Source organism: Benincasa hispida, chromosome 10 (genome assembly GCF_009727055.1).
Source record: "Benincasa hispida cultivar B227 chromosome 10, ASM972705v1, whole genome shotgun sequence".
Lineage (NCBI taxonomy): Eukaryota > Viridiplantae > Streptophyta > Magnoliopsida > Cucurbitales > Cucurbitaceae > Benincasa > Benincasa hispida.
Window position 1 is genome coordinate 44,889,332 of NC_052358.1, and position 26,703 is coordinate 44,916,034.

The 26,703-nt window shown below is 38.0% G+C and overlaps 2 protein-coding genes and 1 long non-coding RNA gene across 9 annotated transcripts; 1 reads left to right on the forward strand and 2 right to left on the reverse strand.

Moving 5' to 3' along the window:
- Nucleotides 1-4,480: 4,480 nt before the first annotated feature.
- Nucleotides 4,481-13,561, reverse strand: LOC120088132. 4 transcript variants are annotated; one of them, XR_005484832.1, is made up of 5 exons: nucleotides 10,748-13,561; nucleotides 9,478-10,606; nucleotides 7,513-9,395; nucleotides 7,353-7,421; nucleotides 4,481-6,601 (listed from the first exon to the last, which is right to left on the reverse strand). It is a non-coding gene; the product is annotated as an uncharacterized LOC120088132 (long non-coding RNA). The 4 variants fall into 4 exon arrangements; XR_005484831.1 differs by having other exon boundaries at nucleotides 7,353-9,395; XR_005484830.1 differs by having other exon boundaries at nucleotides 4,481-7,421; nucleotides 10,748-13,560.
- Nucleotides 13,562-14,821: 1,260 nt separating this feature from the next.
- On the forward strand, nucleotides 14,822-19,179 carry LOC120087717 (protein IN CHLOROPLAST ATPASE BIOGENESIS, chloroplastic-like). The gene is made up of 11 exons (XM_039044592.1): nucleotides 14,822-15,024; nucleotides 15,112-15,195; nucleotides 16,116-16,190; nucleotides 16,272-16,314; nucleotides 16,383-16,440; nucleotides 16,608-16,775; nucleotides 17,463-17,525; nucleotides 17,617-17,711; nucleotides 17,794-17,875; nucleotides 18,017-18,127; nucleotides 18,795-19,179. Exons 1-11 carry the CDS (start codon nucleotides 14,910-14,912, stop codon nucleotides 18,933-18,935), a joined length of 1,035 nt encoding a protein of 344 aa, XP_038900520.1. The 5' UTR covers nucleotides 14,822-14,909; the 3' UTR covers nucleotides 18,936-19,179.
- Nucleotides 19,180-20,115: 936 nt separating this feature from the next.
- LOC120088072 (filament-like plant protein 7) lies at nucleotides 20,116-26,525 on the reverse strand. Of its 4 annotated transcripts, none has more exons than XM_039045115.1 (7): nucleotides 26,286-26,525; nucleotides 25,652-25,719; nucleotides 25,005-25,141; nucleotides 24,225-24,363; nucleotides 21,662-24,086; nucleotides 21,329-21,386; nucleotides 20,116-20,990 (listed from the first exon to the last, which is right to left on the reverse strand). In XM_039045115.1, the coding sequence occupies exons 3-7, from the start codon at nucleotides 25,101-25,103 to the stop codon at nucleotides 20,451-20,453; spliced, it is 3,261 nt and encodes a 1,086-aa protein (XP_038901043.1). In that variant the 5' UTR covers nucleotides 25,104-25,141; nucleotides 25,652-25,719; nucleotides 26,286-26,525; the 3' UTR covers nucleotides 20,116-20,450. The 4 variants fall into 4 exon arrangements, with proteins under 4 accessions (XP_038901043.1, XP_038901039.1, XP_038901040.1 ...); XM_039045111.1 differs by having other exon boundaries at nucleotides 25,844-26,525; XM_039045112.1 differs by lacking the exon at nucleotides 25,652-25,719.
- Between the last annotated feature and the right edge of the window lie 178 nt (nucleotides 26,526-26,703).

Below are 26,703 nucleotides of genomic sequence, written 5' to 3' on the forward strand. Positions count from 1 at the left end.
AAAGTTTGCAAGCTGAATCGATCCATTTATGGGTTGAAACAGGCATCCAGATCTTGGATCATTAGATTTGATACAACAATCAAATCTTTTGGTTTTGATAAAAACATTAATGAACCTTGTATCTACAAGAAAATCATCAACGATAAAGTAGCTTTTCTAATACTTTATGTGGACGATATCCTACTCGTTGGGAATATTGTAGGGTGCCTTACTTACATTGAGGAATGGATGGCAACCCAATTCCAAATGAAAGATTTGGAAGAGGCGCAATATGTACTTGGGATTCAAATCATCAGGGATCATAAGAACATAATGCTAGCTCTGTGTCAAGCAGCTTATATCGACAAAATATTGACTCGATATTCGATGCTTTAAGAAGGGTTTGTTACCTTTTTCACATGGGGTTCACTTGTCTAAGGAACAGTGTCTTAAGACACCTCAAGAAATTGAGGATATGAGACGTATGCCATATACCATAGTTGTAGGCAGCTTAATGTATGCTATGCTCTGTACTAGGCCAGACATTTGTTATGCAATGGGAATTGTCAGTAGGTACCAGTCCAATCTAGGATTAAACCACTGGACAACGATTAAGAACATCCTCAAATATCTTAGGAGAACGAGGGACTACAAACTGGTGTATGGAGCTAAGGATTTGATCCTTATAGGATACACAGACTCTGATTTCCAAACTGACAAGGATTCTAGAAAATTCACGTCAGGATCAGTGTTTACCTTGAACATGGGCACTGTAGTATCACACAATATCAAGAAAGGATGCATTGCAGATTCCACTATGGAAGTTGAGTATGTAGCTGCTTGTGAAGTAGCAAAGGATGCAGTTTGGCTAAGGAAGTTCCTAAGTGTTTTAGAAGTGGTTCCAAATATGGACTTGCTCATCACCTTTTGTGACAACAGTAAGGCAGTAGCCAACTCTAAAGAACCTCGCAGTCATAAACGAGGAAAGCATATTGAGGGGAAGTATCACTTGATACGGGAGATTGTGCAAAGGGGAGATGTGATCATCACAAAGATTGTCTCAGAGCACAACATTGTTGATCCATTTACGAATGCCCTCTCGACTAAAGTGTTTGAGGGTCATCTAGAGAATCTAGGTCTAAGAGACATATGCATTGTATAATCTAGGGCAAGTAGTAGATGTGCAATGGGTATATGAATGTCCTAGTTTATTTTATTTAGCATTATCTCACCTTTTGGATTGCGTACACCCCATCAACTAAAGTTTTAGTTCAAGTGGGATTTTGTTGGGTTATATTCCCTAAAACTCGAGGATAGTAAATGTTCTTAATTGATTGTCATCAATAAAGAGTTATAGATGTTAAATCAATGAATATTATTGTTTGTATTGTTGTCTATTTTGTCTTAATAACCCTAAATCCAATAAATTAACATCCAAGCTGAGTCTTAAACTATATGTGGAGATATACAGGGGGTCAATGTTCAAGATACAGTCTAAAGGGTTTGTAGTATAGGGATAAAGTTAGGTGTCTTATCCTAGTAACACTATAGATACGACCCACTTTGTACTTGATACAAATGTAATGATCCAAAGTGTTCGTGTAGGTGACACGCGAGTAGGGGTATCATATGCAATGAGTTTGCATAAGATTGAATCGCAAATAGTAATCACTAGATGTAACACTGTTGACTAATCAGGTTTCTATTTCAATAGGATGACCTGAGGGACTTAGTCTTAATCCTGAGTATATTATGAACTCCTGTTCACGATGGATTGTCTTTTGATTTGTATGGGTGAGGATGACCAGTTCGCCGACCCAATAAGCCTACCATTTTGGAAACAAAACTAAGCGGGGAGTTGGGAACATAATAATACAAGATGGAATTTACTTCTTCCCACCTTAAAGGTAAGTAGATGAGTGTTCTCTTAAGTGATGTCTCCAGAACTTGAACAAAGAGCCCTACCCTCTCGTTGGCCTAAAAAGGGTGTCTATTTATTGGTTGGACCATAAACAAGTTGTTCATTAGAGAAGCACTAGTACTTAAGAAGTCAGAGATAACCCAAAGGTGAAACGGTGATTTGACCCAGTTGGAGTTACGAACACTCGTGAAGGATTAACTTGCTAGTATTGGTCTATATTCATGAACACATAAATATATTTGTAGTGAGAAGAGTGCAGCTGTGGGTCTTTAGTGGAATGTACCAACAGTTAACGAATATTGATTAATTTGGTTAATGAGTTTAGCTAATTAATCTCATATCATTGGAACTTCTGATCTACAGGTCCACCAGGTCCCCTCGTTAGCTCACTAGAGGATACTCAAAAGGGATAATTTGAATTGTTCAAATTAACTTGAGGAAACTATATATTAATATGATTAATATATAACTAATTATGGATATAATCTATAATTAAATTAAAAAGTAATATTTGAATAATATTCAAATTAATTAATTCAATTGAATTAGATCCACAAAGAATTAATTGGTGGAGAGATTCCGCACATATACATGGGATGTATATGATAATTAAATAAATATATGTATGTATGTATGTATGTGTGTGTGTGTGAAATTGGGTTTAATGTATAAATAGTTATTTAACTATTGTACAAATTAAAATTAAATAAGTGTTATTTAATTAAATGGACTAATTAATTAAATAAGCATAATTTAATTAATTATAGAAAAGAAAAATATTAAGAAACATGTTTGACCCTTCTCTATATATAAAGACCTCCTTATAGTCATTTGGGAATACACTGAGATATAGAACACAATACAAAAAACCATTGTATTATTGTGCAGAATTTTCTCTAAACCATAAAGAAAATCCTCTCTACTTTCCAAAATCCTTTTATCCTCTCCCTCTCCCAATAGTTGGATACCATTTATCCCTCTATTGGAATCCTAGAAAATAACGAGGATACTCTCGTGGTAGTGTTCGAGATTATTCAAGAAATTGTTCGTGATCAAGGTCGTTGGAGATTTGTTCGTTGGAACTAGGAGAGGATTGTTCATGGCACTTGAGAATCTACAAAGGTAAGAATCATGCTAATCTTTTTCATAATGCATGCTAATTTACATGTTTATATTATGTTTTAATTCAATGATTATGTTTATGTAAAAATCGGATTGGGGGACAAGGCTTTCTAACAAAACGCTTCCGCTGCGAGATTTAATCTCGTTTCATAACATACTTTCCTTGAGATATAAAGATTTCATTTGATAATTGATAACTTGGAATCCTAGGAAATACATCAACTCTCCCACCATACTCATTTTAAATTTTGTTTTTATCTGATTCAGAAATTGATCAACCAAGGCTTATAGAGACCCGCCAAACACAATGTCATCAACATGGATTTCAGCAATTATAAAATCTTCTTCTGATCTCTTAATAAATAGGTTTTGTCTGAGTTGCCTTGTATATATCCTTTTTGTATCAAGAACTCAGTTAGGCGTTCGTACCAAGCTCTTGAGGCTTGCTTCAAACCATATAAGACTTTTCAAAGTCTGCGCACATGTTAAAGACATTTTAGATCAGCAAAATCACTCGATTGTTCAACATAAACCTCTTTGTTCAAATAGCCATTTAGGAAAGCACTTTTTACATCCCTCTAATACAATTTAAATTTCATCAAACATGAGACTCCTAGCAGAAATATAGGTATTGATTAACCTGAAAATATTTTGATCACTCCATTGAAAATATCATTTAAGGCTCAACTGTTTCCTAGCGAGGCTTCATCTTCAACCTCTGTCCAGTCCTTTTTAGGCTTTGGACTAATAACTCCATTCTTGTCAGTAATCTGAGTAGGAGACCATCCATTAACAATCTCCTTCCAGGACTTGCTGTCAATAGATTTAAGAAATTCAGTCATCTAGGCCTTCCAATATGAATAATTTGTTCCTTCTAAGATGGGAGCGCGAGTTGTAGATCCACCTTCCTTAATCAACTCTATTGGAGACTCAATGGATTACCAATCAACTAATTGAAAAATAGGTAGATTACTAATTTGAACACAAGATTGTAATAATGTTACTAACAATAGTAAAGACAAAAGATGAAAGTCATAAAAAAGATGAGAAGAGATATACAAAGAATTGTTAACCCAGTTCAATGTAACCACACATACATCTAGTAGGCTTTACGCCTAGGTGAAAAGAGATTCACTAGAATGTAACTTAGTTTTACAAAGCACAATTCAACTAAGATTACATATTGTCAGTTTTACACACAACTGAACATTAGCTAGCAGATTTGGCTCCCTTAACTTGGATACTGCTATAGATGAGTCTACAGATTCATGCTCCCCCTGATGCCACCAGGGACGACTTCACCCCCTTTTCACCACCTAGTTGAGTACTCTCTCAACCATCACTTCTCTATAATAGGATGATAGGACTGACTTGGATAGACCAAGCTTTAAAATGATCAATTCACCTTCTTTGCCTTTCGTATAATCTACACGATTTAGTCAACTATCCTTTTCACCAAAAAAAAAACATTAAGTAGAGTAACTTACTCAACAACATACAGCTTGCCTAATTCAAGAGCAAGCATACAACTAAATACAACACCAAAAAGGAAATAATCCCACATACATGGCAAGAACCTTTATACAAAAAAGAATCACCTAGAAGATCGATAACCAAACATTATAAGAAAACTAGAGCCAAATATTCGCCCAAAAAGTCAGAGACAAAATATTCAATAATAGAGATAAAAGAAAATATTATCTGCCAAAAAAAGCATAACACTAAACTTTAATAAATATATCAATTTAAACCTTAGATTTTCATAATCCAAATAAAACATAACGGAGGGTTTAAATTGATACACTTATGAAAGTTCAAGGTTTAAATTGATACAATTATTAGTTTGGGGTTTAAACTAATACACTTATCAAAGTTCAGAGTTTAAACTGATACAGTTATTAGTTTAGAGTTTAAATTGATACAACCTCCAAACTTCAAGAGTATAAATTTATATTTACCCTTTTTTAAATTCTAAAATTACTAAATTGTCCCAATTTAACTAAGCACACAATTTACTCCTAAGATAGACTCGTATCAATGATTGAGTATCGTTATCGATGAAAGACTTCTATCACTGATAAAGTATGTTGTCAGTGAAAGACTTCTATTAATGATATAATTCTACATGTGAATAGTAATCTACCACTGATAGGAGTCTATAACTGACAGCTATACCTCTACATATGAGTAATAATCTATTACTGATATGAGTCTATAACTGACAGCTTCCTCTATTAGTCTGTAAGGTTCAATAATCGACAAACTTTTACATTTTTAATTATCTTTTATGTATGTTTAGTCTTCTATCGTTCTGTGGTTACACTTACATCTCACCAAGAAATAGGCAACATTTGAATAGATAGAGAAGGATTATTTGGTTGGGTGAAAAAAAAAGTGAGATTGTAATGTTGATGACATTTTCTTATTTTATATCATGGTATGTCCTATCAATGATAGAGCTTAACCAATGATGGATTAATATCATTGAGAAATTCTACACTTGTATATGGTTATATTAAAGATAATTTTTTGTTAAACCCCATAAGAATATTCATCAACTAAATACAAGGAACTCAATAATGTTGATATACTATTGCTTCTTCTAATATCTTTAGTTGACTTCTTACATTCTTGCCTTTTCCTTTTGTATTAGGATTTTTCTGATTTGTTTGGTTATTGTTTAGCTGCCAACATTGTGACTAACTAATAGATTTCAATAGGTAACAAGAATTTGTCACCAATGGAGTTCTATTGAGTGATATTCTTCTACTATTGATAGAAGTTTATCATGATACTTCGAGTAAGGGTAAAATTGGAATTAATTAAAAAAAATAGTTTGCTATTTTTGCCCTGTGTTTAAATCCAAAGTCTAGTGTCGACAAATTTAGGTTGTGAACTGAAGTCTGTTCATGACAGACTTCTATTACTGATTCCATTATTGATAGAAGGTAAAAATCTACGGTGGATAGAAGCCAACATGAGCCTACTTCCTGGCATGATACATAGAGACTTTTGATTAAGAAAGTCAAAACTTTGAATCTACAATTATTGTGCGAAAAACCATAATGATAAATACCAACAAAATAACAAGAGAGATGAGAAAAGAACTTGTAAAGAAAAGAAAAGTTAATGAAAAGCAGATATAACTAAAGAAAAAGAATATTGTACGAAACTGGGTGTGTAATGCCCCTGGTTTCCTACTTAATTCTAGGACGCTACTTCATGCATGCATAGGCTTAACCGTACATTTTCTTTTAAACCATCAAATAAAAGCTTAATTTTATTTAGTAATGCTCAAATGAGCAAAGATATGAAAACATAATTAAATAATAATAAATAAACTAAAACAAAACAAAATAAAATAAAATAAAAATTTACCATTTGGGATACCTCTAAACCCAACTTTAAAATGAAAACAATTAAATAGTCAATTAATAAAATAAATGAATTTTGCATGAGAGTGTAAAACGTCTAATTCCTAAGCCAGACTTCAAAACACTAAGTGCGGAAGCAGTAAATCGTCCTAATAGCCAGGTCACGATTCTCTTTTGTCATGCGCCAGTCTGTCATTACCCTTACCTGAAAAATAGAGAAAGAAAGGGTGACTATAAAAATATACTCAGTAAGCAGCCCACTACTGGGCTCACTCAGTGATCTGTTAGTCTTTCCATTGAACCAAAATGCACAAAGACTTCATAAACATAGACATAGGCATAGGCATAGGCATAAGGGGCGAACCCGAAGACACGCTTTCATAAGTAGTGACACAAAAAGTCACAGGCATAAACACAAACGGTGATCCCAAAAATGACACCGTACATAAGCATAGGGTGTGGGTCTGAAGGCTCACACATGCGATGTGCATAGCCCAATGGTAACACTAATAGCCACTAAAATCTCATATGGACATAAGCATACAAACGATCAGTACAATCTCAGATATAAGCATGCAATCAAGGCCATGAATCAGTATCAAACTTTAACACCATTACCCATACATCAACTGTATCACAATCTATTCATACATCAAGCCTTATCACAGTTTATTCATACATCAAGCCTTTCACAGTCTATTCATACATCAAGCCTTATCACAGTCTATTCATACATCAACATTAGCACACTATCCCCAGCCTACTCACGTACCTTATCACAATATCCCCTTAAACCTTACGTCCAACTTCATCACAGTATACATCACGGTATTCTCATACGTTAACTTTAGCACAATTACCCATAACAGATTTCATCACAGTTTACTCATATATGACATAAAAATTTCTCGGCAAGCTTATCAAAATCTTAGGGCAACCGACAGTAAACCACTTACCTCAGGATACGAACTGACCTAAAACGAACCCTTGCTCCACTCAACAACTTTCTTCACCGCCACACGTTCCTGAAACCAATCACAAATTCCATGGTGAAGATTAGCTTAGGCTCTAGCATCTCAAGAGACAATGGGCTTCCAAACAAGGAACCGAACTTACCCCAATAGACAGATCGGTCGAAACCACCGCGATCCACGGTGACCTAAACCGGTGACAGGCGAACGGAGAGGACGACATGGCTGGAAACGATGCGGCTCTAAGTTGCAGCTTCAACTGTTCGATCGGTGTTTCAAGTCGACGGCAAAGGCTCGCGGCTTCAGCATTCGGCGGTTTCGGACTCAGTCGATCGGCGAAATGAGAGCGTCGCGAGCTCCGGCTTCAGTGCTTCGACGGCATCCAGCGACGGACAGGGAAGAAAATAAAGCAACGATCGGCTAGGCACGACTGAACGGCGAAACTCGCGCGGCTGTGGACCCACGGTCGAACGGTGGCGGTGGAGATGCACAGTGGGGGGGTGTTTCACGATTCTGGAGAAAGGAGAAGAAGGGAAGAAGAATTTCTTTTTTTTCTTTTTCTTTTTTTTTTTAAAAAAACGAATCTTTGGTGGCTGTCACACTCTTCCCCCGTTAATAAACTTTCATCCTCGGAAGTTCTAATCCTAGAAGAACTCTTGGATGCAGTGCCCTCATCTCGTCCTCTCGCTCCTAAGTTTGCTTCCTCAAACTGATGGTTCTACCATAGAACCTTCACCAAGTGGCACCTCCCAAAGCTTCAGGACACCCTTCATCAGTGCCACTTTCAGGAACAACCTTGTCACCTGCTTCAACTCCAGATCTTTACGCCTAAACATCCGCATAAACTTTTCTGTCTACTTTGCGCTGCTAGCATTCTAACCCTGATCTTCTGCATGGCTTCATTCGTCAACTCCACTAACTCAATTCCACCAGTTTCCTCTCCCATCGCACCCCAGCAAACAGGATACCTGCAACCTCTGCCATAAAGAGCTTCAAACGGCGACATGCCAATGGTAGCCTGATAGCTATTATTATAAGTAAACTCTGCCAAATGAAAGTGGGAGTCCCAACCCCCTGAGAATTCCAACGCAAAAGCATGCAACATGTCCTCCAACGTCTGATTTATACGTTCTGTTTACCCATCAGTTTGGGAGTGGAAAGTTATATTGAAGTTCAACTGCGACCCTAAAGCTGCCTGGAGGCTCTTCCAAAAACTGAAGGTGAAACGAGGGTCCCTGTCGGACACAATTGACACTGACACACCATGCAACCTTACTATCTCCTTCATATATAACTGAACCCACTTACTCACAGTGTACGTGGGCTTTCCTAGAATAAAATGTACACCTTGGTGAGTCTGTCTATCACAACCCAAATCATCGAGAAACCCTTCGCTGTCCTGGGCAAACCCATAATAAAATTCATAGCCACGCTCTCCCATTTCCATTCTGGCACATCCAACGGTTGTAGCAAGCCTGCTATCTTCTGCCTCGGGGCCTTCACCTGCTGACAGACTAAACATCTACTGACATAGTCAGCTATCTCCCTTTTTCATATTGAGCCACCAGTAATACCGTTTCACATCTTGGTACATTTTGGTACTACCTGGGTGCATCGAGAATGGATAGTTATGAGCTTCTGCCAACAGTTCTCCTTTCAGACCATCATCTGCTGGGACGCACAACCGTCCCTAATACAAAAGACCCTTGTCCACTGATACAGAAAATTCACTTGCCTGACCCAACCCTACCTGACAACACTTCTGAACCAGGTCGAGGTCACCCTATTATGCAACAATAATGCTCTACCTCAAGGTTGGTTGTGCTATCAACTGGGCTAGCTGCGAAGTGATTTCCCCCCACTACCACCGCAATCTCTACTCGTTCCAGGTCTTTACACAACTGAACCTGCTTAGTGATCAAGGCAGCCGAATGAGCTACCTTTCGACTGAGGGCATCGGCTACCACATTTGCCTTACCTGGGTGGTAGAGGATCTCGCAGTCATAATCCTTTACTAACTCGAGCCACCTACGCTGCCTCATGTTTAACTCTTTCTGGGTGAAGAAGTATTTCAGACTCTTGTGNATAATCCTTTACTAACTCGAGCCACCTACGCTGCCTCATGTTTAACTCTTTCTGGGTGAAGAAGTATTTCAGACTCTTGTGGTCAGCGAACACTTGGATTTTTTCCCATACAAGTAGTGCCTCCAAATCTTCAGGGCAAACACTACCGCTGCCAATTCCAAGTCGTGGGTAGGATAGTTGCGCTCATGGTTCTTCAACTGGCGGGAGGCGTAGGCGACCACCCTACCATGTTGCATAAGCACGCAACCCAAACCCTTCTTAGAAGCATCACTATAGATCATGAAGTTCCCGGAGCCGTCTGGTACGATGAGAACCAGGGCTGAAACCAACCTCTACTTGAGGTCCTGAAAACTGTCCTCACAAGTTTTTCTCCAAACAAACGAAGCTCCCTTCCTGGTTAGCTGAGTCAACGATGTGGCCATGCTAGAGAAATTCTCTATAAACCTACGATAGTATCCAGCCAATCCCAGGAAGCTACTCACCTCACTAACTGTTGTAGGGCGGGGCCAATTGGTAACGGCCTCAATCTTAGCTGGATCCACTGAAACCCCATCCTTCGACACCACATGCCCAAGGAAGGACATCTTCCGTAGCCAGAACTCACACTTAGAAAACTTTGCATACAGTTTGTTTTCTCTCAGTGTTCCTAGGACCTTCCTAAGATGTTCCTCGTGTTCCACCTCTATCTTGGAGTATACCAAGATGTCATCAATAAAAACGATTACAAAGGTGTCTAGGAAGTCCCTGAACACCCGGTTCATCAAATCCATGAATACCGCTGGAGCATTGGTCAGACCTAAAGACATTACAATGAACTCGTAATGCCCGTATCTGGATCAAAATGCAGTCTTTGAGATATCGTTGTCCCTGATCCTCAGCTGATGGTAACCTGATCGTAGGTCAATCTTGGAAAATACGGTAGCACTCTGTAGCTAGCCAAACAGGTCATCGATTCTAGGAAGCGGGTATTTATTCTTGATGGTCACCTTATTCAACTCCCTGTAGTCTATGCATAAACATAACGACCCATCCTTTTTCTTCACAAACAACACTAGTGCACCCACGGAGAAACACTGGGTCGTATGAACCCTTTATCAAGCAGTTCCTGCAATTGAACCTTCAGTTCTTTCAATTCTGTCGGAGCCATTCTGTACCTGTCTCTTATACACATCTAGATGTGTATAAGAGACAGCTAGTGCACCCACGGAGAAACACTGGGTCGTATGAACCCTTTATCAAGCAGTTCCTGCAATTGAACCTTCAGTTCTTTCAATTCTGTCGGAGCCATTCTGTACGGTGCTTTGGATATAGGAATAGTGCCTAGCTCCAGTTCGATCGAAAAATCAATCTCCCTTGGTGGAGGCAATCCTAAAAGTTCTTCTGGAAATACATTGGGATAATCTCTCACATCTGGTTCAAAGGTTAGTGCAACCTCGGCTTCTCTTGTGTTAACTATGCTAGCCAAGATACTCCAAACACCTTGGTTAATTGATCTCTTGGCCTTAACTGTTGAAATCACCTTGGGCAAAACTACTGTCCAACCCCCTAAGGGGATTAAAATTCACCTCCGTACGAGAACAATCTATGCCAGCATGGTTGGCAGCCAACCAATCCATGCCCAGAATTACATCGAAATCACACGTCTAATACTATCAGAGTCACATCAAGGGTGCGGTTTGCTATTTCTAACTGGCATACTTTTATCTTTTCACTTGCTATCATAATTTCTCCTGACAGTGTAGACACTGATAAAACATAACCCAAATGTTCCAAAACTAACATGGCATGCTTTACAAACAACGAAGAAATGAAAGAATGGGATGAGCCAGAGTCAAACAACATCAAGGCATAGTGCCCCAAGATTAAGAGCGTACCTATCACCACTGTTTCCGAGTGCTCAGCTTCCCGACGATTGGTGGCATAGACCCAACCCTGCTACTGCTGTCGATTTGAACTACCCTGATGCGAACTCGAGGGCTGACCCCCGCACTTCTGGAACCACTAATAGGGCATTGGTCTGCCATATGCCATATCTGCTTACATCTGAAACAAGTTCCTGTGTCAATCAGACAACGTCCTCAATGACACTTCCCACATGACTTGCACACTGGCTTTTCCCTCCAAACTCCTCCTGAAGTAGTAGTCTGTCGTTGGGCATGCCCTACTGACCTGCTTGTACTCTGGGCCTTCTACGGAGGTCCTGGAACTTTCTGCTCAACTTTCCTCTTCTGGTCGGGGGCCGGTCAAGGACTTCAGGAATTCTATCCCTGAAGGACAACCCACACGTGCTGCCTCTCGGAAGGCTGCGACGTAGGTGGGAGGCTCCAGAGCTTGCACAATGCCTCGCACCCCGTCTCGAAGTCCTTGCACAAATCTTTCAACCCTCTTTGCTTCGGTAGATACTAGATCAGGGGCAAAGCAAGACAATTTGTCAAACTCCTCTTCATACTCTTCTACTGTCATGGTCCCCTACTTCAAGTTCATGAACTTAGTCTGCTTGTTGTACCTCACATGAGTAGAGAAGTACTTCTCGTAAAACTGCTCCTTGAACTGATCCCACATGGCTTGGCCTCCACCAGCTTCTATCATTCTCTCAGTCGAGCACCACCAGCGCTTGACATTGTCGATGAGAACAAAAGCGACACACTGCAACTTCTACTCCTCTGGACACCTCATGTACTGAAAGATCCCCTCAACAGTGGACAACCCCAATTCTGCATTTGTGGGGTCTTTTAGAGATCCGTTAAAAGACGGGGGATCATACTTCTTGAAATCTCGCAGGTATCCAGCTTCCAAAGGCCTCTCGCAGGTATCCAGCTTCCAAAGAAAGGCCTGCCACAGTCCGACTCGTGGCCCTATCCTGATTTTGAACTAGTGGTAACGGGACTGACGAGGATGGCGCCTGCTATGACTGTACGTGTTGGGCTATCTGCTCGGCTACCATGCCCCTTAACTGTCCCACCACGGCCTGCATGACAACGTCCCAATAGCTGCAGCCATAGCCGTATATTCTATTGGAATTCTGAGGATGACGATCCTGGCAGGGCACAATCGAAGCTCGAGCCCACTTCTTGTGTCTAACCCTCTACCAAGTTAACCTAGAGGGGTCACGAGATGGCGGGTCTCGCACCTTGGCTCTGTATCTCGGGTTCTTGCAAGTCGGGGTCCCGCTCCCCAACTACTTTCCTGCCTCGACCGCCTCTTCCTCTAGTTTGTGGCGCCATACCTGGTGACCACATGCAGCACTTTACCGCTTGGTTCCTAACCCTTCAACAGTAAATCGTCCTAATGGCCCAGGTCACAGATCTCTTTTGTCATGCGTTAAAATGCAAGCATAGGCATAAGGGGCGAACACGAGAAGGCAAAGTCACAGGCATCCCCAGCCTATTCATGCACCTTATCACAATATCCCCTTAACCCTTACGTCCAACTTATCAACTTTAGCACAATTAATTTTATCACAATTTACTCACATATACATAAAAAATTTTCAGCAAGCTTATCAAAATCCAAAACGAAACCTTGCTCCACTCAACAACTTTTCCTGAAACCAACCACAAATTCCACGGTGAAAGTTAGCTTAGGCCCCAACATCTCAAGAGACAATGGGCTTCCAGCCGAACTTACCCCAATAGACAGATCGGTCGGAACCACCGCGATCCACGGCGACCTGAACCGGCGACAGGCAGACGGAAAGGACGACGCGGCTCCGAGTTGCAGCTTCGGCTGTTCGATCGGTGTTTCGGGTCGACGGCAAAGGCTCGCGACTTCAGCGGCTTCAGCATTCGGCGGTTTCGGACTCGGTCGACGGCGAAGATGAGAGCCTCGCGAACTCCGGCTTCAGTGGCTTCGACGGCGTCGGGCCGACGGACAGGGAAGAAAAGAAAGCAACGATCGGCTAGGCACGGCTAGAACGGCGAAACTCGCGCGGCTGTGGACCCACGGTCGAGCGGTGGCGGCGGAGATGCACAGTGGGGGGTGTTTCGCCATTCTGGAGAAAGGAGAAGAAGGGAAGAAGAATTTTTTTTTTTTTCTTTTAGCACGCAACCCAAGGTCCCCCCAACACCTTTATAACCCTAACTCTCTTTTCTTTTTCCTAAATTAACTATCAACTTTTTCCCTTTTTTTTCTTTTTGTTCTTTTTTTTTTTTAACGAATCTTTGGGACGTCACAGGGTGTGTAATCTCATGCGTTCCCTTTTTTATAAATAGTAAAAAAAATAAAAAAAAAATTCAATTTTTTTAAAATCTACATGATATATTTTTATTAAGTGTTGTTTGGGATGCGCGATAGATGGGTGCAGCCTAATCTACATCTATTTTTTTGTATATATATATTTTTAAGTTCCTTTATAACGAAAAGAAAAATAACTTTGTAATTAATTGTGTTATATTGATTCTAAATATTTGTGAAGTTAGAATTTGAGATAATTGCCCAAAAGACTTATTTTAAAGGTCTAAAATGGCAAATGACCCAGTTTTTTTTTTTTAAAAAAAGTGCCTTTGTTGATGTCATGGTCATATAAAATTACGATATTGCCCTTCTTTTTTTCTTTTTCTTCTTCTCCAATGTGAGAAAACTTCTTTTACACGTCCTTTTCTTCTTCGGCTTCTTCTCCTCTGTACATCTTCTTCTTCTCCAACACAACGAGTCCACACAGCTGCGATGCGATCAACTTCGGTGAGCAAGAGCAAGAGAGAGGGGTGATTTTGTGAGTGGGGAAACAAAGAGAGAGCGAGAGACATAGTGATTTGTGACTGGAAAAAAGAAGAGAGAGAGAGAGACATAGTGATTTGTGAGTAAAAAAAAAAAGAGCGAGATAAGCGAGAGTGAGACTTCTTTTTCGCGTGTATGCAAGTATATCATGGTAATTTCACCCAAATTTGACATCAACAAAGGGTCATTCATCATTTTTTAAAAATCCGAGTCATTTCACATTTTTTGCCTAATTTTTAGATCATCATCTGATGCAGTATTAGAATTCTTCAATCGAATTCTTAAAAAAGAATCATTATTTAATATAATTTACTACTTAATTTAATATATTATCAAATCAAATAAAAAAACCCATAAATTTACTATCCAATGTTTTTTAGAAAAATTATTTTCAATAAAAAAATTCTATTGTTGTTTATCGTAAATAGATAATGAAATTTTGTTATATTTATAGATTAAAAAATGTCAAATTATTTATAAAAATAGCAAAAAAAATATTGATAAACATTAATAGACATCTATCCGTCTCTATTAGGGAAGATTAAAATTTTACTATTTTATATAAATAATTTTCCTTATTTTTCTATTTTTCAAAATCTCCTTTGTTTTTTTAATATCAATCTTTACTTTATATTATATTTTGTTCTCAGAAAAAGGAAGAGATAAATGCCGTTGTCGACGAAGCACATGTAAACTAACGGCTGCATTTAGCGATCGTCATCGAAACGTTAGCAAAACAAAATGAAAATTGGTGGTGGAGTGGTCTGTGGAAGTCCACGCGCCGCCGCTCTCCCCTCACTGCTTCTCCGCCGCCGTGGAGTCACCGTTCGCTGCTCTACGTCTTCCTCAACTTCCGGTTAGTTCACCGCAAGCTTATTTATAGCACATTTCCTAAAAGATTTTCATAATCTTAATCCCTTTTTGAACCATCGCCTTATTGCAGACCATGTATCATTCGTCAAAGATATTGCGGCTACTGAACCTCCTCAGCATCTGTTTCATTTGCTGAAAATGCTGAAGACTAGAGGTGCGTTGTTGCTCAAGCGCTCCAATCATTCCCATTATGAATCTAATACGAATTAATTGCTTACACTTCAGAGGTTTCCTGATTGAATCCATCAATTTTTGACTAGGTACTCTAGTTCTGTCTTTTGAAGTTGTTGGATACAAAATTTATGAGCAAGAGTGAAGCCTAGCATTCTAAATTTCTAGTTAGAAGTGAAAGAATAATCTCCTCGTGAATAGATTTCATTTTGGAAATTCGTAGACCTAATGGCTTATATTGCAACATTCGTTTTAAAAGATTAATTATCTAGGGTTTTGCCTTAATTTTACTTTGTGGCCTATGTTTTTAGTATTGTACACTTTATATGTGGTTCTGTATCCGTTTCTGCAATGTCATGGTATTTTTTCTTTGGTTGAAATTCATTCCATAATTCTATTTTCTGATATTACATTGCCGATTTGCTTTCCTTCCTTCAAACAAAGATTTTAGCATCTTTGGGGATGTGCTACCTGTGCTCTTTTGTAGTGTCTTTTAAAGAAATAGTAGGATGTTTGAAGATTGCTTATTTTGATTCTTTTTGGACCTTTGTTCAGCATATAGTCTCTTGATGGTTCACAAATTACACTAAATTCTTTTGTAGTTACAGCCTTCTCATGGTTATTAAGAACTGGAAGGCTCTTCTTTATAGTTTTGTGGGAGGAGAGGGGGTTCCCTCAACCCCCGCCCTTTGGCTCTCTCTTTTATGTTTGAATATACATAAATATATGTTTCTTAAAGAAAAAAAGAATGTGGTTTTGCATATACTTCTTTTAAAAAGTGGATACTCAAAATAACTCTAGACTTGAAAAACCAATAATAGGCCTGAACTACCACATGTTATGAACCTGCAGACATATTCTTATGTACATGGGAATCCCCTGTAAACTGTTGGTTTTAAGCAGGTGCATCCATAATTTCTCCTGGAGCCAAGCAAGGGATTATTCCTCTCGTCATTCCGCTGGCAAAAAACAGCTCAGGTACATGTTAAAACTTTCTCTTAAATTGACTTGCTTTCTAGGTGTATGATATCTCAATCTATTCTATGTTCTTGTTCCAAGGTACTATAACTGCACTGCTGCGCTGGCCTACGGCACCTGCTGGGTAAGAAGAATAAACTTCATATCTTTTCACGCATACTTTCCTCCACCTTGATAAACAACTCTCCTCAGGATGGAGATGCCAGTAGTGGACGTCAATAGGAATGGAGTGTGGCTTCTAGCCAAGAACGTAAGTTTTCTCCATGAAATTTGTTATTACCCCCTACCCCTCCCCTCGTGCACACACACACACAAAAAAAAAAGAAAAAAAAAAAAAAGAAGAACAAACAAACAATCAATGATGGGAAACTATTTTCCTTAGAAATTCTGACACTGATTTTAGTTTTTGATGTGCAGGTTGATCAATTTATTCACAGACTTCTAGTTGAAGAAGATGCCAGAGGAAGTGGAGATCAAAATGATGAGCTATTTCTTGCAGCAGCTGATGCTGGGCAGAAACTTTATGGAAGGGGTGATTTTTCTGAATCTCGGATCACAAACTTAGATGGATATCTGCTGAAAAAGGTGCGTGTATAATTTTTCATGGTTCTTCTTGATCCTCCTCATCAATGAGGAAACCTATATGCAAGTGTTATTTTCGTCTCCGTGCAGTACTGCGGTGAGAGGTAAGATAGTTGAGCTCCTTGACCTTGCTTGCCTTTATCATCACCTTTCTGGGTGTCAGCTTAATACACACAATGTTCAACTTTCTTATATCTTTGACTTCAAACTCTTCCACATTACTTCTGGAAAATAAAAGAGAATGGTTTAAGTAATTGTTTATATAAAAAATATATTTATGCATAAATCACGTATCTTTTAAAGTAAATGTGGTTAGTTTAGGCTAAATTATTGAAAATAGCCGTGAACTTTGTTTGTTTCAAAAATACCCTTAAACTTTTAAAGGTTTTAATAAAACTTGTAAACGTTTTCTAAAAAAAGTCCAAAATTATCTTTACCATTAGATTTTGGATGGAAACTGTTAATACTTTGTTTAAAAAATACTCCCGAACTTTTACTTTGTTTCAAAGATACATTTCTATCCTCTAACTAGAAATTTCATTTAGCTTTTTTTTTTCTTGTTTTCAAGTCTCATTTCGCTCAAGTAATACTTTCCAAGCACCTGTTGATTTAGGATAGGACAATGAGAAAAGCTTTATGCCATCTATAATGCATTTCGCAGTGCAAGTTCTGACAATCTTTCGATCTCAGGTTGGGTTGTTTCCAGATGTCATAGAACGTAAAATATTGCGCCATTTCGAGGAAGGCGATCTTGTAAGGCCGCTGTACTTAAGATATTTATTACATTCTTAAATATTTATTACCTTCTCCAAATTACATTCTTAAATAGTTGTTACCTTTGTAGGTTTCAGCTCTGGTAACCGGAGAATTCTATACTAAAAAGGAGCACTTCCCAGGATTTGCACGACCATACGTATTCAATGCAGAGGTTCTGCTGAAGTACGTTGGAAATGTTATTCACTGCTCCAGAATGCTTTGGCTGAGTTTATACCTAAAGAATCTGTGCTTTCTTGATACTTAGGGTGGGACGAACAACTGAAGCTAAGGATGCTGCGAGGGGAGCCTTAAAATCACCATGGTGGACCCTGGGCTGTAAGTATGAGGTATTGAATTTCTCATAGATTACTGTTGCATTGTTTTTATTAGCTTTCTTATTTATACCCCTTGGGAGGTGGAGGGGGGAATGAGAATGAGAGAATAATTATAAAAGGATTATCCTTGTATTCTTTGTGGCACATTTTCAGGAAGTTGCTAATATCGCTCAATGGGAAGATGAGCAAATTGAATATTTCAAAGAAAAGATCACAGAAGAAGGAAAGCAAGAGGATCTCAAGAAGGGAAAGGCTCCTGCGCAGGTTTTATACTGTTCTTTATGGACTACTTTGAAATTATCAAACAGACAGGATAATACAGCATTTTCTCAAACTTATCCCTTTCATTTGAACATTTCATATTTTCCCTCTTTTGTCCTTTCTTTTTTTTTTAAACAATAAACAACTTCTCATCGATGTAATGAAAATAATTAAATATTTAGGAGATACGAACTCTCACAAGGAGAGAAAATAAAAGATACGATCAACAAATTGATAGACTTTTGAACAACTCAGACCATCAAGCCTCCTTCAGCTGCTGAAAAAACGAAAGCTACTACCAAGCTACCAAAGATACCCAAAAAACAACCACCAACCAACAAAGAACAAACTGAAAACTCTTTACGATGCACAACCTTAGAATCTGATGAAATGATGAACCAACATCAATGAATCTTGAAAAGAAACCTTCTCTTCTCCTAAAACGCTAAAATCTTCCTACATGAGAACGAAATAGAGCCCAACAAGTAATAATAAACCAGCACCACCACGTAAAACTTCCAAAAACAGCGAACAAAAGACCAGCCACCCTTTATAAAGCAACCCCAAAGAAAGTACATCTCCACGATCTCTAGTTTCTTTTCAAAGTTTAATTTTGTTGAGGTTTAAGTTTGAAAAGATGATTCGATTAATTTTGTTATTGCTTGTGGAGGTTGCCTTGGACCAAGCTGCATTTTTGTTGGATCTAGCTTCTGTTGATGGGACTTGGGACAACTCTGTGGACCGTATTGCTCAATGTTATGAAGAGGCAGGCCTCCATGAGATTGCAAGATTCATCCTTTACAGAGACTAAATACATATAAATAGGCATTTTTCTACACTCTCCTGTTCTTGTTCTCATTCCTTCTTTTTTACATGTAATTATTCATATATATATTTCTTCTTTATCTAAACATCATTCTTTTTCTCTCCCCTATGGATGAGATTTTGATCATTTCACTCCAGAAATGGGTCAATCGGGAGACATAAAATACTCAAAATTTTCTCTTGATAAATTATAATAGTCGTTTCTATGCAAATAGGAAATGTTGGAGAAATATGTTTAAACATTTTTGTTTCCTCTATTTGATTAATAATTTCAATAATGTGATTAATTTAGTATTTTTCTTTATGTGATTCATGCCATCAATTATTGAAAATCAAGTACTATAAAATATCGATACCATGAATGTAACTCTAAATCATTTTGTGAATTTCATTTTGTCTTTATGTCTGAACTATTTAAAAAACAAGAATTTGGTGTGATTGATCACTTATTTTTTAAGAAAAACTAGTTTGCTTAACCAAAATTAGATTCGAGAGTAATAGCTAGCACCCTAGTATATCCATTTGAAAATATTTGATTTTGTTATGCAATTTATTTATTAAATACCATAATAAATGTTGAAAGTCAATGCCAAGATGTCAATTTTATGAATGTCAATGAAATTATCAATAATATCAATGAATATTTTTTTATAAAATTATGAAAGCAAAAAATTTAAATTTAAATTAATAAATAAATTTCACTTTTTAGATACATTACAATATTTTCTTACTCAATGACATAGTTTTTACGATATGATGAAAAACTTTTATTGATCTCGAATCCATGGATATGTCGGTGAAAATTTAATACATTGGGGTAACCATGAGATGAGCATGAGTGAAAAGGAACCATTTTCAAAACCCCCTTTCCATTTTCAAAATTCTTTTAACAATTTAAAAAACGTTTTTCAAATTATCAAAATCCAAAAATATATTGATCANTATAAATGAAAAACAAAAACAATATACAACAAACAAAAAAATAGAATGATCCATCTAATATAATGTGAACGTATAAGCCTGGGCTCATACATTGTCTCTCAATCATCTACTCTCACGAAATTGGATATCGTCGAAGTTTATATTAACTTCACTAGATCATTGTATACACGAAAAATGCATACATACACAATCAAATAACAGAAAGATTGAGGTTGGAAGACGTATAGTACACAATCCATGTCACATGATGAGTACCCTTGTTATAGATTTACAAAATGTCAGCAACTCAGCATAAGGTTATATGTTCATCAAATGGATACAAAGTGCAAAGCAGTTTAGGCAAATGTTTACATATGTACAGTAGAAATTCATTCAAGCATTACAAAACCTGGTAAATTAGCAAAGCATCCAACCCCTTATTATCTACCTTTCCTAGTTGTGCAACAAACCAAACAACAATCACCAGTGAAAACAAACCAAAAACCAGAAGTCAAAAGAAGTAACCTTGGTTGCCAATCTTGTCATTAGCTTGTTAAACAGTTCAGTGCCTTCCTTCTCCTCATGCTGCAGCAAATAGAAGGGCCTTTTTTTGGCTCCTGACTTTCTTCTTTCTCCACAAGAGTTTTCTCCACAACGCACCATCTCCCCGCTTTCTGCTCGGCACAATAGCCAAATTACCAACTGTATCTTTGTTGACTACATTTTTATGTCCATTCCATATGAGGATTGCTTTTTGTGGATCAATTGACTTATCAAGATCTGATGTCGAAGTGTGGATGGCGTCAACTTCTACAGGCTTTGAAATTTTATAATCTCTAGGGAAGGCATCGTCCTCTGCTAGCATTTGATCTAGCAGAGAGAACCGATTATTTGTTGTCTTGGTATTGGAAGCAGCTGGGGTCAAGATCGTGCCTGTCACCGGGGTGGTTGTGGTGGTGGAGATGCTAGACGTTTGCGTTTCGTCATTTTGAGTGGGGATAACTTTGTCTAAAATTGCAGCTTCCTTGGGTGTTGCCAGAGCCTTCAACTGCTTTCCGAGGTTAAGAATTGTCTCTTGACACTCTGCTAATTTTTCTGAAGCAGTTGTTATCTCCCATTCCTGCAAAATTGTTGAACAAATTACTGCATGATTAAATCAAATGCAAAAGTTTAACCATCCAAGGCATCAGAACATGAGACTGATGTAGAATATACTTCTGTGGTTGCTTTGCTGATGGAAACTTTAAAGTTTTGTAAGTTCATATTTCTCTTTAACTGATCAGAGTAACAAGAAAGTAGACCTAACACATTGATCAGAAATTTCTAAATCTCTGAACCAGGAAAGATAAACTACTAGGGAACAGCGTTATATCTAATTGTTCATCCAAATTACACATCTCTCTGGATGCAGAATTCAGTTTCCAGCATTGAAGATATTATAAGAAGAAATGTTCTTACCGTGCGTAGTTGCTTCTCTTCCTGACCCCGATCTGCACTTGGGGTTTGTTTCCGCGTGCTGAATAAAAAAATATATATATCATATTTAGACAAGTAAATTTTAAGATCACTAATGATATTCAATAAAAGACAATCTAATTAACCTCATGTCATAACCTATCCAGTGGCATAGACAGCCAAGGTATGAAATGATAATATGATTTAGCAGTTTATAAATGAGTGAATAATAAGATGCAATTTACTTGAGCTAAGAATTAAAACAAGACAATGTCCTATAGTCAAATATTTCTATGCAAATGCTTCTAAGGAAATAAATCATAGAGAATTCAGAACCTTTCCAGCTGAAGTTGCAGTTCAAGACATGTGGCCTCCAATTCCTCAAAGCAATTGTTTTTATTGTCCAATTCAACTTCAAGAGCTGCAAACTTTCTGCGACTCTCAATTAGTTCATTTGTAGCAGCCGTAAGCTGTGTGTCTAGATCTTGATTCACCAAGCGCTGATTGGCAATTTGACTTTCAATTGTTCCCTTCAATTCTTTAAGGCTTTCTAACTCCTTCTGCAAGTTGACAATTTTCTTCTCAGATTCTTGAAGTTGATTTGCTAACATTTCACTTGTACCAGTAGTAGACTGAAACTTCGCTTCAAGATCTTTCTTTCCAGATTCTACACTCGATCGCTCTTCTTCCAGTTTACTATTTTCTTCTGACAACTTAGATTGCAGCTCTCCATTTGGCGCGTTATGGTTATTTGAAATGGTATCCTTTTTCAACTGTTCTCTGAGAACACGTGATTTATCAACTTCTGAAACATGACTATTTGTCCCGGTTTCCAGATCAAAGTCACTACGTGATTCATCCCAATTGAACTGCTTCTTTATGGAGTCTCTCATGCTTGAAACATCTTGAAGTGAAAAACAGTGGTTCACAATCCAATCCAAAGTGGAATTTAGTTCTTGCAGAAAGTTACTAATATTTGCCTTTCCAGTCAACATATCATAGCAGTTGTGTATAAACTGCTTCAAAATAGTGTTTAATTCAGATGTTTTCCATTGGAAAACTCGAACCATATAGCCTGTAGGTGTTTCAGAATAGAAACTACCATCCTTTCTGGAGGAAGAGTTATCATCATCTGAAGATGTCACACTGATCCCTTCTACAAGCTCAATCAATCTCAATATTGAACCACGTAGATCTACCTCATGCTTGTCATGCTTCTCCCTTGAATTGATGTCAGTGTCATTTGCTTCACTCACTGAATCTATTCCCAATGGCGTCTGCAACACGCGGCCATTATCACAAGCGATATCACCACAATGATTTCCAGCCTCTTTTGTATCAATAGAATTTCCAGGATTCTGGCATTTCATTGCTGCTCGAATATCCTCCAGTATGTGTTCAGGGGCTCTTTTGGAGACACTACTCTGGTCAAAGACCATTTTCAAGATATTTTGAAGCCAATTGGGGTATGTTAAACAGGAGCCCATTTCACTACAAGCCCTTGGGACTATGTCCTTTGATACTGCTTCAGGGTAACATCCATTTAACTCAGTTTCCAATATCTTGGGTTTTCCATTAACTTCATTTGAAAGACTCTGAGAATTTGTGGGCGGAGACGTTTCAACTGAGACAATAGCCAATTTTTCCATTTCAACAAAGTCATCCATCAGATCCAAATCAGAAGATCCAACTATTTTGCATGTTGTTGTTGACCCTTTCTGCTTACCATTTTTGAAGTGCTCCAATTCTGAAATCAATGCAGAAGCCCATGATTCAGCAGAGCTAACCTTATCCTCGCTCCCATTGTCAGACATGGAAGCATTAGGGAGCTCAGGTAATGTCAGACTACTCTTTCCTGATTCCATGATTTTATGACCATTTGATAATTTGTGTGGTGATTCAACTTGTAACGGTTTTGGAGATTCACGGGCATGCATGATTTTTGCAACTTGAAGTTCATTATTCATTTTGTTGAGAGCTTCCTTGAGGGTGCTGTTCTCTTCTTCCAAAGCTGACACTCTGGAGGTTAGAACACTAATACGTCTGTTAGGAGTCTCTGGAGAGTTCTCTAGTGAAGAATCCAATGAACCTGTTGGATTCTTCTGCCGTCTTCTGATCTCAAATGAATCCCTTCCAAGCATTTCAACTTCATTTTTCATCTTCATTAAGGCTGCAGGACCTGGTAACCTCTTCCGGACAAGGAGGCGGAGCCTTTGACACTCTGATTCTAGTTTTGCAATTTTTTTCACACTCTCCAAGTGTTGCTTATGCGATACATCTGCAGTTCGTCGATTAAATTCTCTCTCCTCATTCCGAATCTCAACTTCCTTCTCAAGCACTCTAACTTCATATTTTAGGGTGCCATTTTCTCTCTCTGTGGATTCTAATCTAGATACCAATGCATTAAGATCTGCCTCCATGCCAACCAACTGTCTATTTACATCTTCAATCATCTTGTCCTTTACCAACAAAGCCTTGCTAAGTTGAGTGTTCTCGCCCCCCAATTTTGAAAGCCTTTTACCAGTATCAGCCAACTTCTCCTCCAAAATCTTTTGGGATTTTTCAAATTCATTTGATGTCTTTGAGACGGCATCATGAATCCTCTGCTCCTGCTCTTCTCGAACAAAACGTAGCTGCTGCATGCATTCCTTTAGTGCTGCATCTAGATGAATCACTCTCTCTTCACCAGCAAGCCTCTTCTGTACAGCATCATTTAGTTCTTGCTTTAAGGTTGCTGCTTCAGATTTTGACTTTTCCCATCCTATAATGAAGCATTGACAAAAGTCGTGCATTAACCGTTGGAACTATGAATGGATGTTATACTTCTACACCATGCAAAATAAAATCTTTTAAAACTTGTAAGGCAAGGTTGGCAGAAAAAGAAAGAACAAAGATTTACTGGCAATGGCTTCTTGTTCCATGTTTGTAAGTTTCTTCACAAGTTCATCCTTTGTCTTACACTCAGAGAGAGCTGCAGAAAGTTTATCATTTGCAATTTCAAGATCTTTCTCCAACCGAGCTTTGTCAATAAGAAGTGTCTGCAAAAGAATTTTAAATAAACAGGACAATAAATTATTGAGAATGCCTCATAGTCATAGTTAATAAAATTAATTTAAATTAAAAGCCTTAGCAAAAAAAAATGCAGTAAATAACTAAATAAGACAAAACGTTGTTGAGAAATTTTAATTTGATAATGGCAACTATGATAATCACTTAACCAAGAAATCACATCCTAAATGGAATCTTAATGAGAACACTGTACTGACATGAAGGATAAAAATATTATAATTATCTGGAAACTAATCTTAAAGCTGTGTTTAAAAAAAAATAAAGAAAAGAAAAGAAAAAAGAAAAGCTTCCTTACCACAGATCCCAGAATTGTGAATATGGAATCTTATGGTCAACTTCAAAGGAACAGTCCTTTGAGAGTAAGAGAAGAAAACAGATATTTTATATATTACTCCTATTAATACAAGCAACAGTCCATCATAAATTTTCAGCCTAAATGAAGCAACATATTAATATCATCAGCTTCATTGCCAGAAGCTTTACTTGAACAGTTGACTTTCCTTATGTAAGCAAACTAACAAAAGCTCAAAAAGAAAAATCATATAATAAGGTGTTCTTCAGAGATCTCTTCAAATGATTAAGGCAGTGAGCAACTATGCAAAAAGATTACCTCTTCTTCATTCTTCTTCACAGAGAGATTTACTTTATCACTTGAAACAGTAATCTTCTCTGATGATTTCTTCCTCCAAAGCCAAGTTTTCTGGTCCATCACTTTACCCACTATGTTTCAAATCCCAAAAGAGATATCTGCAGCCACCAATTAAACAAAAATGAACCACCCCAAGTCTACAACAAAACCTTCAGCTTCTAAATTAAAGGAACAAACTCATGGTGTCTATCCATTAGCAAGTGACGATGTATAAAAACAGACAAACCACATGACCCTTTTCCACAGAAACAAGAGAAACACTCTCCCATTTGGTCAAGATATAAATCCCATCCCCCCCCCCCCCCCCCCCCCCCCAAAAAAAAAAAAAAAGAAGAAGAAGAAGAAGAAAAGAAAATAAAAAAGAAATTCAAAGCTGTAGAACCTGAGTGGGTTGTCAAATAAGTCAAACAAATTTCGCATTCCAGTAGAGGTAGGTGGAAAAAAGAAAAGAAAAAAGGCTAGATAACCTGCAAGAGTCCAATCTATTCAAACATTCTCTCTCTCTCTCTCTCATTCCCTTTTCCCTTCACTGAAATCAAACAACAGAACAGAGGAGCAAAGGAAGGAAAAGAAAGAATGGGGAAAAAGAAGGGGGAAAGGAAATATACCTCAAAAAAGAAACCCAAGTGAAAAATGCAGGAGAATCACTAAACCCATCACAGGAGAATCATTAGACCTGCAAGAGTCCAGTCTATTCAAACATTCTCTTTCCCTATCTATCTCTTTTATCCCCTTTTCCCTTCACTAAATACAAACAACAGCACAGAGAGGAAAAGAAAGAAGGGGGGAAGGAATTATACCTCAAGAAAGAAATCCAAGTGAAAAACGCAGCAGAATCACTAAACCCATTACAGTAGAACCAAAATCACCACAAAATCCCTCATCCTCTGGCCTTAAATCAAAACCCCAGATGAAAAATGTAACAGAATCACTAAACCCATTACAGTAGAACCAAAATCACCGCAAAATCCCTCATCCTCTGCTCTTAAATCAAAACCCCAGACGAAAAATGTCACAGAATCACTAAACCCATTACAGTATAACCAAAATAACCATAAAATTCCTCATCCTCTGCTCTTAAATCAAAACCCCAGATGAAAGATGCAACAGAATCACTAAACCCATTACAGTAAAACTAAAATCATCACAAAATCTCTCTTCCTCTGGCCTTAAATCAAAACCCCAGATACAGAAAACAAAAATGCATGTGAAGAAGAAGCGATTCAGGTTCATAAAACTCACCACATTCCAATGTGGGGAAGTCTCAAAACCGGAAGAATGGCAATGGATGTACCGACACAAAAGCCCTTTAAAGGGCAAAAAGAGGAAAAGGGGAAACACCAGAAATGTACACAGAGCAGAGGAAAATGATAAGTGAAGAGTAAACGATAGAAAGTGAAAAATTATAAAGAAGAGAGAGAAAGTAGAGAGAGAAAGAGAGGGTTAGGCAAAGTGTCGGCTGTGATCTGACAGAGAGGAGGTGGAAGCGGAGGAAGAGGAGAGTCGTTAGAAGGAAGATTGGTGGTCGTTGATGGAATTTTGGCGGGTCGCTTTTGCTTTGATCCAACGGACCGCAAGAGCGGAGGTCGTAATCTTAGCCGTCTATTTTTTATTTTCATTTTACGCTATAAATTATGATATTTGATTGTGATCTCAATGC